Source organism: Oncorhynchus gorbuscha, unplaced genomic scaffold (genome assembly GCF_021184085.1).
Source record: "Oncorhynchus gorbuscha isolate QuinsamMale2020 ecotype Even-year unplaced genomic scaffold, OgorEven_v1.0 Un_scaffold_2759, whole genome shotgun sequence".
Lineage (NCBI taxonomy): Eukaryota > Metazoa > Chordata > Actinopteri > Salmoniformes > Salmonidae > Oncorhynchus > Oncorhynchus gorbuscha.
Genome location: NW_025747182.1, coordinates 6,271 through 20,465, shown reverse-complemented (window position 1 = coordinate 20,465; position 14,195 = coordinate 6,271). Strand labels below are relative to the sequence as shown.

Sequence of the window (14,195 nt, the reverse complement as noted above, 5' to 3'; positions counted from 1 at the left end):
CTGCTCTGCTCTGTGGTGGAGTTGGCACCAAACCCACCGTTCACTTCCTTCCACATCAGAGGGTTCCGCCACATGCTAACTGTCACACATGAAGCACTGCTCGCCCAAAGGGGGGTCTGCTGGCTCATATGGGAATATGGAGAAGGGCTGGGGAGGTTGCCAGAAATAAAAACATGGAGAGATACTGTCACACACACACATGCGCACACGCATAAACGCATGCACACACACACACACACAGAAAATATAAAACAGCTGGCTCCTCAGAGAGTATGGTGATTTATCCGGATGCCTGTTCTGTTCTGCGTTGCGCTCCAGAGAGACCCTGGTGGTGCTCCACTACGCCCAGCCTAGAGTGCACCGGAGCTGGGACCAGCGCTGTAGAAGAGACCCCTTCTCTCCTCTCCTCTGTTCCTCCTTCTTGCTCGTTTTCATAACCACCAGCAGCTGTTGTAGCAATTAGCCATGAACTAACTGTACTTTACTACAATACCCCAGACCTCAGCCTCATCACAATTAGCTCCCTAATGGGGTCTAAACAACCAAGGAGGAACAAATACATAAAGGAGGCTGTGTGTGTCTGAGTGGGCGGGCAGGGAGAGGGTACGGTGGTGTGGTGCATCGGTGCTGCAATGGGGCAGGTAGTGGGGGGATCTGGGGGGCAGGGGGATCTGGGGCAGGCAGTGGGGGATCTGGGGCAGTGGGGGGGATATGGGGCCTGAGTGGGGGCGGGAAGGTAGTGGGGGGATCTGGGGAAGGTAGTGGGGGATCTAGGGAAGGTAGTGCAGGGGATCTGGGGAAGGCAGTGGGGGATCTAGGGAAGGGTGGGGGATCAGGGAAGGTAGTGGGGGGGATCTAGGGAAGGTAGTGCAGGGGATCTGGGGAAGGTGTGGGGGATCTAGGGAAGGTAGTGCAGGGGATCTGAGTGGGGGATCTAGGGAAGGTAGTGGGGGGATCTAGGGAAGGTAGTGCAGGGGATCTGGGGAAGGTAGTGCAGAGGATCTAGGGAAGGCAGTGGGGGGATCTGAGGAAGGCAGTGGGGGGATCTGGGGAAGGCAGTGGGGGGATCTAGGGAAGGTAGTGGGGGGATCTGGGGAAGGCAGTGGGGGGATCTAGGGAAGGCAGTGGGGGGATCTGGGGAAGGCAGTGGGGGGATCTGGGGAAGGCAGGGGGGATCTAGGGAAGGCAGTGGGGGATCTGGGGAAGGCAGTGGGGGGATCTGGGGGGGGATATGGGGCAGGTAGTGGGGGGATCTGGAGAAGGTAGTGGGGGGATCTGGGGAAGGTAGTGGGGGATCTGGGGAAGGTAGTGGGGGATCTGGGGAAGGTAGTGGGGGATCTGGGGAAGGTAGTGGGGGGATCTGGGGAAGGCAGTGGGGGGATCTGGGGAAGGTAGTGGGGGGATCTGGGGAAGGCAGTGGGGGGGATCTGGGGAAGGTAGTGGGGGATCTAGGGAAGGTAGTGGGGGATCTGGAGAAGGTAGTGCGGGGATCTGGGGAAGGTAGTGGGGGATCTGGAGAAGGTAGTGGGGGATCTGGGGAAGGTAGTGGGGGGATCTGGGGAAGGCAGTGGGGGATCTGGAGAAGGTAGTGGGGGGATCTGGGGAAGGTAGTGGGGGGATCTGGGGAAGGTAGTGGGGGGATCTGGGGAAGGTAGTGGGGGGGTATGGGGCAGGCAGTGGGGGGGTCTAGGGAAGGTAGTGGGGGGATCTGGGGAAGGCAGTGGGGGGATCTAGGGAAGGCAGTGGGGGGATCTGGGGAAGGCAGTGGGGGATCTGGGGCAGTGGGGGATATGGGGCAGGTAGTGGGGGGATCTGGGGCAGTGGGGGATATGGGGCAGGTAGTGGGGGATCTGGGGCAGGCAGTGGGGGGATATGGGGCAGGTAGTGGGGGGATATGGGGCAGGTAGTGGGGGGATCTGGGGCAGGTAGTGGGGGGATCTGGGGCAGGTAGTGGGGGGATCTGGGGCAGGTAGTGGGGGGATCTGGGGCAGGTAGTGGGGGGATCTGGGGCAGGTAGTGGGGGCAGGTAGTGGGGGGATCTGGGGCAGGTAGTGGGGGGATCTGGGGCAGGTAGTGGGGGGATATGGGGCAGGTAGTGGGGGATCTGGGGCAGGCAGTGGGGGGATCTGGGGCAGGTAGTGGGGGATTTGGGGCAGGTAGTGGGGGGATCTGGGGCAGGTAGTGGGGGGATCTGGGGCTGGTAGTGGGGGGATATGGGGCAGGTAGTGGGGGGGATATGGGGCAGGTAGTGGGGGGATCTGGGGCAGGCAGTAGGGAGTGACCTGGGGCAGGCAGTAGGAAGTGACCTGGGGCAGGCAGTAGGGAGGGACCTGGGGCAAGCAGTAGGGAGGGACCTGGGGCAGGCAGTAGGGAGGGATGTATGCACACATGACTGGAGGGACCTGGGATAAAAGCGTCTGCTAAATGGCATATATTATTATTATATATTACAGTAGGGAGGGACCTGGGGCAGGCAGTAGGGAGGGACCTGGGGCAGGCAGTGTGTTCTCCCTTCCTTCTACTCCTATGCGGCCTTTTGCAGTCTGCCGATCGGAAGAGGAGAACGAGAAAAGAGGGGGATGAAGAGGAGGGGAGGAAGAGGGAGAAAAGGACCAAGTGGAGGAGGAGGGGGAGGGGGAAGAGCATGGGGAGGAGGGAGACATAGTGGAGAAGGATGAGGAGGAGGAGGAGGAGGAGGAGGAGGAGGAGGAGGAGGAGGAGGAGGAGGAGGAGGAGGAGGAGGAGGAGGAGGAGGAGGAGGAGGAGGAGGGAGACATAGTGGAGAAGGATGAGGAGGAGGAGGAGGAGGAGGAGGGAGACATAGTGGAGAAGGATGAGGAGGAGGAGGAGGAGGGAGACATAGTGGAGAAGGATGAGGAGGAGGAGGAGGGAGACATAGTGGAGAAGGATGAGGAGGAGGAGGAGGAGGAGGAGGAGGAGGGAGACATAGTGGAGAAGGATGAGGAGGAGGAGGAGGGAGACATAGTGGAGAAGGAGGAGGAGGAGGGAGACATAGTGGAGAAGGAGGAGGAGGAGGAGGAGGAGGACGGAGACATAGTGGAGGAGAGGAGGAGGAGGAGGAGGAGGAGGAGGAGGAGGAGGAGGAGGAGGAGGAGGAGGAGGAGGAGGAGGCAGTCACTGCATGGCGGGCGGTGAGACAGTGGGTTGTTTGACATCTCATATTCAAATTGAAAGTGACATATCTGTGGTCTTTACGCCGTCGTCTAACTATCAGTTCTGTGAAATGCTAACATTTGGTGTGACGGGGTGTTACTGTGACTTTTAGACAGGGCTCTAGACGGTGCCTACGGGCTCCTTTCTGTGTGGGAGAGGGATATGACACACACACACACACACACACACACACACACACACACACACACACACACACACACACACACACACACACACACACACACACACACACACACACACATACACATGCACAGACTCACACATGAACACACACACACACACACACACACACACACACACACACACACACACACACACACACACACACACACACACACACACACACACACACACACACACACACACACACATACATACGTACATATGCAGACTCACACATGAACACACACACACACACACACACACACACACACACACACACACATACATACATACGTACATATGCACAGACACACACACACACACACACACACACACACACACACACACACACACACACAAACACACATACATACATACGTACATATGCACAGACACACACAAACACACACACACACACGAAGGCATGAAACATAATATATGGTTGATTAGTTTACTACAACGACATCAGTTCATTAGTGTGACCTGCTTCAGCAGTCACGTTCTGGTCATTGACTTATTTATTCATTACTGTGACTTGATTCAGCAGTCACACTCTCATGTATATCTTCTTTATTAGGGGTGCTTGTTGAAAGAACAACTACTCAAATCTGACATACTTTTTTTATGAACCTTCGTCTTCTGCTGACATCTGTAGCTCTAAACACGTAAAAACAAATCAACTTTAAAACTTGCCGGTTGACCAAAAGTATTGTTATGGTAGTGGAAGAAGTTTAGAAGTTTGAATTGTTAGAAGCTAGTGTTGAAAATTTAAGGTTTGCTTTGTAGTAGAAGTTGCCACAACCTGATCTGTTTTTCCTGTCCTGTGCTTGTCTCCACCCCCCCCACCAGGTGTCTCCACCCCCCACCAGGTGTCTCCACCCCCCCACCAGGTGTCTCCACCCCCCCACCAGGTGTCTCCACCCCCCACCAGGTGTCTCCGCCCCCCTACCAGGTGTCTCCACCCCCTCACCAGGTGTCTCCACCCCCCCACCAGGTGTCTCCACCCCCCACGTGGTTCCACCCCCTCACCAGGTGTCTCCACCCCCTCACCAGGTGTCTCCACCCCCCACCAGGTGTCTCCACCCCCTCACCAGGTGTCTCCACCCCCTCACCAGGTGTCTCCACCCCCTCACCAGGTGTCTCCACCCCCCACCAGGTGTCTCCACCCCCCACGTGGTTCCACCCCTCACCAGGTGTCTCCACCCCACCCACCCCCTCACCAGGTGTCTCCACCCCCCACCAGGTGTCTCCACCCCCTCACCAGGTGTCTCCACCCCCTCACCAGGTGTCTCCACCCCCCCACCAGGTGTCTCCACCCCCTCACCAGGTGTCTCCACCCCCCCACCAGGTGTCTCCACCCCTCACCAGGTGTCTCCACCCCCCACCAGGTGTCTTCCACCCCCCCACCAGGTGTCTCCCATTTTTCTCCATTATTTCCTGCTTATTTATACCTGCGTTTTCCATTTGTCTGTTGCCAGTTCGTCTTGTCTTGTCAGGTCGCCTGCCTGCCTGCCTTCCTGTACCTGCCTGTCTCTAACCTGGATTTCAAACCTATGCCTGCCCTCGACTTGCCCTTTGCTTGACCCTTGTGTTAAAACAAATATCTAAGCATCAAACTCTCCTGTGTCTGCATCTGGGTCTTATCCTGAATCGTGATAGAAAGAACTGGCCATGACTGCACTGACTCGGACCAACTTGGCAACACCATCTCCTTCCATGGAGCTGTCATCTGAAGACACGAGGAGTTCCTTCACAACGTTATGGAAGAACTCCAGACCTGGGTGCAACACCACGGAAGCAATGCTTCACTGCATTGCTGGAGAAATTCCCCAGCAAACTACAGCGGTAACCTGCCAGACTCTCAGTAATCCCGCTACCAGAGGCACTTTTCACCAGCCTAGCCCGGCTTCCCGAGAACCCCACTTACCTCCTACGGAGCGCTATGCTGGAGATCCAGGAACTTGCCGGGTGTTTCTCTCCCAGTGCTCCCTTATAGCGTACCTGATAATGCTGATAGCGTACCTGATAACGCTGATAGCGTACCTGATAATGCTGACAGCGTACCTGATCATGCTGATAGCGTACCTGATAACGCTGATAGCGTACCTGATAATGCTGACAGCGTACCTGATAACGCTGATAGCGTACCTGATAATGCTGATAGCGTACCTGATAACGCTGATAGCGTACCTGATAACGCCGATAGCGTACCTGACAACGCTGATAGCGTACCTGATAGCGTACCTGATAATGCTGACAGCGTACCTGATAATGCTGATAGCGTACCTGATAATGCTGATAGTGTTCCTGATAACGCTAATAGCGTACCTGTTAATGCTGATAGCGTACCTGATAATGCTGATAGCGTACCTGATAATGCTGATAGCGTACCTGATAATGCTGACAGCGTACCTGATAACGCTGATAGCGTACCTGATAATGCTGACAGCGTACCTGTTAATGCTGATAGCGTACTTGATAATGCTGATAGCGTACCTGATAATGCTGATAGCGTACCTGATAATGCTGATAGCGTACCTGATAATGCTGATAGCGTACCTGATAATGTTGATGTCCGGGAGGCCTGAGCTACGGCGGTGTCAGAGCAACAATCCACCGTTTGCCTCAGTCTGGAGGAGTTTGTGGCGGAGGTTAGAAAGGTGTTTGATTCTCCATTGTCCTGGAGAGAGGCTGCTCGGAGGCTATTTCAACTGCGTTAAGACTCCCGTAGTGTAGCAGACTACGCTGTAGATTTTCGCACTTTGGCCGCTGAGAGTGCCTGGAACCCGGAATCCCTATTAGACACGTTCCTTCATGGATTATCAGAGATGGTTGAAGATGAGCTCGCAGCCTGGGTGCTTCGCTTGGACCTCGACTCTCTCTTAGCCTTGACCATACGGATCGCTGGGCATCTACGGAAATGTAGTAGAGAGAAGAGGTCTGTTCCCGGTCACACTCGCTCGTCCACGGTTCCCACCTTGCCACCCGAGGAATCCCGGAAGTCCCTTGCGTCTACAATACAGGGAGAATCCGATGTCACCCGAGTTCCATCTGGAATCACTGAGGGCTATCGACTCGCCTCCTCCGGAGTTCATGCAACTGGCCAGGGCTAGATTGTCTCCTGCTGAACGCTTACGCAGACGGAGCACCAAGAGCTGTCTGTATTGTGGAACAACAGGACATTACATATCTACTTGTCCATTAAAAGAGCAGGCTCATCAGTAGGTACGAGTACGCTAGTGAGCCGTACGGGGAGTTTCTAATCTCCCATTACTCACACCCCTCTCCATGCCATCCTGAGGTGGGGGGACCGGTCCAAATATCTCCGGGTGCTCTGGGGCCAACGAGACCTTTATGGACGCTACCCTGGTGTTGGAGCTGGGAATCTCCACACAACCCCTCTTCATTCCCGGTGGAGTCAAGGTGCTGGATGGGCGCTCTGTTGGCAGAGTCACCCACATTATGGTTCCTATCAACCTGTGAGTGTGAGGTAATCACAGTTAGTCTATGCAGTTCCTGATCATCGAATCTCCTCATGTGCCCGTGGTGTTGGTTTTCATGGCTCCAGAGGCACAAGCCCCTGATTGACTGGGCTACTGGTTCTAATCATGGATGGGGGCCATTCTGCTATGTGCAATATCTGAAGTTGGCGCAGCCTGCCCCGGATCTCTCTGCCGCCCCTGCGGATTATCAGGACCTCTGGGAGGTTTTCAACAAGGCCCGCACCACATCTCTTCCTCCACATCGACCCTACGACTGCGCTATCGACCTTCTCCCAGGCACAGCACCGCTTCGAGGGTGGATTTTTTTCCCTGTCGGGTCTCATAGTAGTAGTAGTAGTAGTAGTAGTAGTATTAGTAGTAGTAGTAGTAGTGGTATTAGTAGTAGTAGTAGTACAGTAGTTAACCTCATAGTAGTAGTATTAGTAGTAGTAGTAGTAGTAGTAGTAGTAGTAGTAGTAGTAGTAGTTAGTATTATTAGTAGTAGTAGTAGTAGTAGTAGTAGTAGTAGTAGTAGTAGTAGTAGTAGTAGTAGTAGTAGTAGTAGTAGTAGTAGTAGTAGTACAGTAGTTAACCTCATAGTAGTAGTAGTAGTAGTAGTAGTAGTACAGTAGTTAACCTCATAGTAGTAGTATTAGTAGTAGTAGTAGTAGTAGTAGTAGTAGTAGTAGTAGTAGTAGTATTATTATTAGTAGTAGTAGTAGTAGTAGTAGTAGTAGTAGTAGTAGTAGTAGTAGTGGTAGTAGTAGTAGTAGTAGTAGTAGTGTAGTAGTAGTAGTAGTAGTAGTGGTATTAGTAGTGTTAGTAGTAGTAGTAGTAGTAGTAGTAGTAGTAGTAGTAGTAGTAGTAGTAGTAGTAGTAGTAGTAGTAGTAGTAGTAGTAGTAGTAGTGATATTAGTAGTGTTTAGTAGTAGTAGTAGTAGCAGTAGTACAGTAGTTAACCTTATTGTAGTAGTAGTAGTAGTAGCAGTAGTACAGTAGTTAACCTTATTGTAGTAGTAGTAGTAGTAGTAGCAGTAGTACAGTAGTTAAAGTTAAGTAGTAGTAGTAGTAGTAGTAGTAGTAGCAGTAGTACAGTAGTTAACCTTATTGTAGTAGGAGTAGTAGTAGTAGTATTGGTATTAGTAGTGTTTAGTAGTACAGTAGTTAACCTTATAGTAGTAGTAGGAGTTGAATATCAAGAGTGGTCTTGCTGAGGAAGTTGATAATGATGTTGTCATCACACTAACCATTCATATCAGTGGAGGCTGCTGAGTGGAGGACGGCTCATAATAATGTCTGGAATGGAATACATGGAATGGCATCAAACACATTGATACCCATTCCACTAATTCTGCACCAGTCGTTACCACAAGCCCGTCCTCCCCAATTAAGGTGCCAACAACCTCCAGTGATTCATATTTATAGTTCCAGTTTAAGGTGGATCTCAATGGTGCTTAAAGAAAAATAATCCACATTTGTTTACTTGTTGAACTGCAAAGCTGATATAAATAGTTGTTGTCGTATTGCTGAATGCTCTCTAGCTGTACACTAAGATTGTTCTGTCATTTCAACAGTAAAACACTGTAGAATGCACAACAAAATACCATAAATATGTTTTACAACATTAATGCTATAGAATGTACTGCATTATGGGTAAAATGCAACAAACAAAAAAAATACTGTTAACTGTAATTGGAAATGTCCTGTAAAAATGACTCTAACATACTGTATTTCTTTACAATAATAGCTTATGCCTACTGTAGATTACTGTTTTTGTTTCAGGCACAAACCTCACACTGTAGGGTGAGACACATGAAGCTCAGACTATTTTACTAAATATCTTCTTGAAGCGGCAGTGAAGTGGAATAATATTTTCAGCACCTGCTTCGTAGGTACCTTTACTTTTTTAAAGTATCTTTATTGCTAGGCAACGTTGAATTAGTGCATGTTTTCTTAGCTTGCTAGCTAGCAAGTTAGCTAGCTCAAATTGACACAAGCCATTTCAGTCTGCTCTAAATTGTTCATAAATATCATGCTGTGTGACCTAGAAGAAAAATCCCCCAGATAATAATTGAGCTCAGATTTGTGACCGTTATGTTTTCACCATCGCTACAGAGAACATGGCTTGTTTAGATCAAAACATATGGCCTATATTCCCTGTGAGAAAAAAAATAATTTACATTTCAAGTAGGATAGCAACCTACACAATAAATAAGTTATTGGTAGACATCTCGATGTCACCGTGGTACAGTCTACTCAATGGGAAGAGCATGAACGACAACAACACCAGGACAGTCTACTCAATGGGAAGAGCATGAACGACAACAACACCAGGACAGTCTACTCAATGGGAAGAGCATGAAGGACAACAACACCAGGACAGTCTACTCAATGGGAAGAGCATGAACGACAACAACACCAGGACAGTCTACTCAATGGGAAGAGCATGAACGACAACAACACCAGGACAGTCTACTCAATGGGAAGAGCATGAAGGACAACAACACCAGGACAGTCTACTCAATGGGAAGAGCATGAATGACAACAACACCAGGACAGTCTACTCAATGGGAAGAGCATGAACGACAACAACACCAGGACAGTCTACTCAATGGGAAGAGCATGAACGACAACAACACCAGGACAGTCTACTCAATGGGAAGAGCATGAACGACAACAACACCAGGACAGTCTACTCAATGGGAAGAGCATGAACGACAACAACACCAGGACAGTCTACTCAATGGGAAGAGCATGAACGACAACAACACCAGGACAGTCTACTCAATGGGAAGAGCATGAACGACAACAACACCAGGACACAGTGTCCTTAGCTGTCACCACCCTCTGTGGTCCGGTTTACTCTGCTCTCAGCTGTGCAACATATGTCATTGTTTTTCATGCCAGAAGTGTCCGTATAGCCTCTCCCTGCTCACCATTGTTTACCCCATTGTTCCATAATGTTACAGTATTAGCTAAACCTGTTCACTGTACCGGTAGTATGCAAACATTTGGTGGCCATGAGAGAAAACAAAATGTTGTGAGTCTTGTAAAATAATCTGTGGTATTGTGTGTAGATTATAGCAATGTTTTTAATAGTTAGCTAGGGTTTAAAGTAGATGTATCTAGCTGTGTCATTCTCACGAAACTGACATTTGACAACAGAAATCTCAAGTGTCATCTTTCGGCCTCTGAGTGGCACAGCGGTCTAAGGCACTGCAGTGCTTGAGGCATCACTACAGATCCGGGTTCGATCCCGGGCTGTGATGCAGCCGGCCACGACCAGGTGATCCATGAGGCAATGTCCATTTGGCCCAGCGTCTTCCGGGTTAGGGGAGGGTTTGGCCGTCCGGGATGTCCTTGTCCCATCACACTCTACCAACTCCCGTGTGACACGGTCGCCAGTTGTACTGTGTTTCCTCTGACACGTTGGCCCAGCGTCTTCCGGGTTAGGGGAGGGTTTGGCTGTCTGGGATGTCCTTGTCCCATCACGCTCTACCAACTCCTGTGTGACACGGTCGCCAGTTGTACTGTGTTTCCTCTGACACGTTGGCCCAGCGTCTTCCGGGTTAGGGGAGGGTTTGGCCGTCCGGGATGTCCTTGTCCCATCACACTCTACCAACTCCCGTGTGACACGGTCGCCAGTTGTACTGTGTTTCCTCTGACACGTTGGCCCAGCGTCTTCCGGGTTAGGGGAGGGTTTGGCCGTCCGGGATGTCCTTGTCCCATCACACTCTACCAACTCCTGTGTGACACGGTCGCCAGTTGTACTGTGTTTCCTCCGACACGTTGGTGCGGCTGGCTTTCGGGTTAAGCAAGCAGTGTGTCAAGAAGCAGTGCAGCTTGGTGGGGTCATTTTTCGGGGGATGCATGGCCCTCGACCTTCGTATGGGAGTTGCTATGATTGGACAAGAATGTAACTACCAATTGCATATCACGAAATTGGGGAGAAAAAGGGGTAAAAAAAAAAAATATGTAAATAAATATAAAAATATAAATCTATGTATATATATACACACTACCATTCAAAACTGTGGGGTTACTTAGAAATGTCCTTGTTTTTTAAATAAAAGCCCATTCTTTTATACAATGAAATATCATAAAGTTTATCAGAAATACAGTGTAGACATTGTTAATGTTGTAAATGATTATTATAGCTGGAAACAGCATATTTTTTTATGGAATATCCACATAGGCGTACAGAGGCCCATTATCAGCAACCATCACTCCTGTGTTCCAATGGCACATTGTGTTAGCTAATCCATGTTTATAATTTTAAAAGGCTAATTGATCATTAGAAAACCCTTTTGCAATTATGCTAGAACAGCTGGAAACTGTTGTTCTTATTAAAGATGCAATACAACTAGCCTTTTTTAGACTAGTTGAGTATCTGGAGCATCAGCATTTGTGGGTTCGATTACATGCACAACATGGCCAGAAACAAAGAACTTTCTTCTGAAACTCGTCGGTCTATTCTTGTTCTGAGATTTGAAGGCTATTCCATGCGAGAAATTGCCAAGAAACTGAAGAGAACGCTGTGTACTACTCCCTTCACAGTACAGCGCAAACTGGCTCTAACCAGAATAGAAAGAGGAGTGGGAAGCCCCGGTGCACAAATGAGCAAAAGGACAAGTGCATTAGAGTATCTAGTTTGAGAAACAGATGCCTCACAGGTCCTCAACTGGCAGCTTCATTAAATTGTACCCGCAAAACACCAGTCTCAACGTTAACAGTGAAGAGGCGACTCCGGGATGCTGGCCTTCTAGGCAAAGTTGTAAAGAAAAAGCCATATCTCAGACTGGCCAATAAAAATAAAAGATTAAGATGGGCAAGAGAAGACAGACACTGGACAGAGGGAACTCTACCTAGAAGGCCAGCATCCCGGAGTCGCCTCTTCACTGTTAACGTTGAGACTGGACAGAGGGAACTCTACCTAGAAGGCCAGCATCCCGGAGTCGCCTCTTCACTGTTAACGATGAGATTGGACAGAGGGAACTCTACCTAGAAGGCCAGCATCCCGGAGTCGCCTCTTCACTGTTAACGTTGAGACTGGACAGAGGGAACTCTACCTAGAAGGCCAGCATCCCGGAGTCGCCTCTTCACTGTTAACGATGAGATTGGACAGAGGGAACTCTACCTAGAAGGCCAGCATCCCGGAGTCGCCTCTTCACTGTTAACGTTGAGACTGGACAGAGGGAACTCTACCTAGAAGGCCAGCATCCCGGAGTCGCCTCTTCACTGTTAACGTTGAGACTGGACAGAGGGAACTCTACCTAGAAGGGGGAGGGGGGGGGGTGGTTGTTTCCATCCAATCAAAGACTTGGTTCCAATCATAATACAGACGGCTGGCTCGCGTTTCGTTTCACATCACTTGATACGTGAAGTGTAACAGCATGTGAACTATTGCACGACCAGGCTGGTCCCAGCAGGCTATTTCAAACATGACACATGATATGTTCTGCCCTCAGAAGTACATCTGAGTGAAGTGAAGGCACGAGCTGCCCGTTGCATAAACAAGCACACACCGCTAAGCACAGGAAAACAAACTGCTCATAGGGAGTGGTATAAAGAGACTGGAACAGGCAGAGGAGAGGTATTCGGTGAGTGTTGTGGCGTTTTCAGGTAAGGGGGCGTGGCCAGAGGGAGTAATGGTCTGGTGACAAGGTGACATGACCTTTGACCTTCCGCTACAATAAACGCTGTCAGGGCAAGAACAACTTGTTTTCCTAGAGGTTGGAACGTCTCAGCTACTTAAAAACAGCCAGCCCCTGCACATTCTATCCGCTGCCAAAGTCTGTAGTCAAAATTAGCAGCTTGGGCCTATAAAAAAAATAAAAGATTTTGAACAGATTTGGGTCAGAGATAATAAAAATCCTGGCAGAGATAATAAAACTCCTGGCAGAGAAAATAAAAATCCTGGCATGGAGATCTTTGTACATTTCATTCTCTCCTTTTCTTTGTGTTTTCACTTTCTAAGAAGTTTTGTAGAAACTATGGATTCTGCCGTTGAGAAACACAGTGTGGAACTTGTTGCCCTTGAGCGAAGTGGTCACACAGCTGTATTAGAGGGAAATACTCTGCATGTCTGGGGAGGCTACATGGTAAGCCTCAAACATGATTTGTAAATTCCCTTCCTGGAACTATCTTGAAAGCATTGCTAATTGATGGTGTTGTTTTGAATTGATGTTTAGCATTCACATATACTGTTTAAAACATACATGCTGCTGATAGATGTATTTTCTCAGTAACAACGTGCTTAGATTTGTTTTTGATCTGTTCTGCAGTCAACCGCTGAGAGTGAAGTGTTCCTTCCCAGTGATGAAATCTGGTTGTATGACTTAGAAAGAGGTGTATGGTAAGAATATCAATGGAATTCTAACATAGTGTTTGTGTGTATGGGCTGTATATAACACAGGGTAAAGAATATCAATGGAATTCTAACATAGTGTTTGTGTGTATGGGCTGTATATAATACAGGGTAAAGAATATCAATGGAATTCTAACATAGTGTTTGTGTGTATGGGCTGTATATAACACAGGGTAAAGAATATCAATGGAATTCTAACATAGTGTTTGTGTGTATGGGCTGTATATAACACAGGGTAAAGAATATCAATGGAATTCTAACATAGTGTTTGTGTGTATGGGCTGTATATAACACAGGGTAAAGAATATCAATGGAATTCTAACTAGTGTTTGTGTGTATGGGCTGTATATAACACAGGGTAAAGAATATCAATGGAATTCTAACATAGTGTTTGTTGTATGGGCTGTATATAACACAGGGTAAAGAATATCTAATCAATGGAATTCTAACATAGTGTTTGTGTGTATGGGCTTATATAAACACAGGGTAAAGAATATCAATGGAATTCTAACATAGTGTTTGTGTGTATGGGCTGTATATAACACAGGGTAAAGAATATGAATGGAATTCTAACATAGTGTTTACCCTGTATGGGCTGTATATAACCCAGGGTAAAGAATACCAATGGAACTAACATAGTGTTTGTGTGTATGGGCTGTATATAAACACAGGGTAAAGAATATCAATGGAATTCTAACATAGTGTTTGTGTGTATGGGCTGTATATAACACAGGGTAAAAATATGAATGGAATTCTAACTTAGTGTTTGTGTGTACCCTGTATATAATACAACCCTAAAGAATATCAATGGAATTCTAACATAGTGTTTGTGTGTATGGGCTGTATATAATACAAAAGAATATCAATGGAATTCTAACATAGTGTTTGTGTGTATGGGCTGTATATAACACAGGGTAAAGAATATGAACCCTTACCCTTCTAATAAACTCTAACATAGTGTTTGTGCGTATTACCCTAAACTGTATATA

At 48.4% G+C, this 14,195-nt stretch overlaps 1 protein-coding gene across 1 annotated transcript; it reads left to right on the top strand.

Annotated features, from left to right (window-relative positions):
- Positions 1 to 12,353: 12,353 nt before the first annotated feature.
- Positions 12,354 to 13,194, top strand: LOC124026546 (kelch domain-containing protein 1; the record flags this gene model as incomplete). The annotated part of the gene is given in 3 exon segments (XM_046339460.1): positions 12,354 to 12,439; positions 12,817 to 12,940; positions 13,124 to 13,194. Coding segments are annotated over 2 exon segments (179 nt in total), but the record flags the coding sequence as incomplete, so codon positions are not given.
- Positions 13,195 to 14,195: the final 1,001 nt, after the last annotated feature.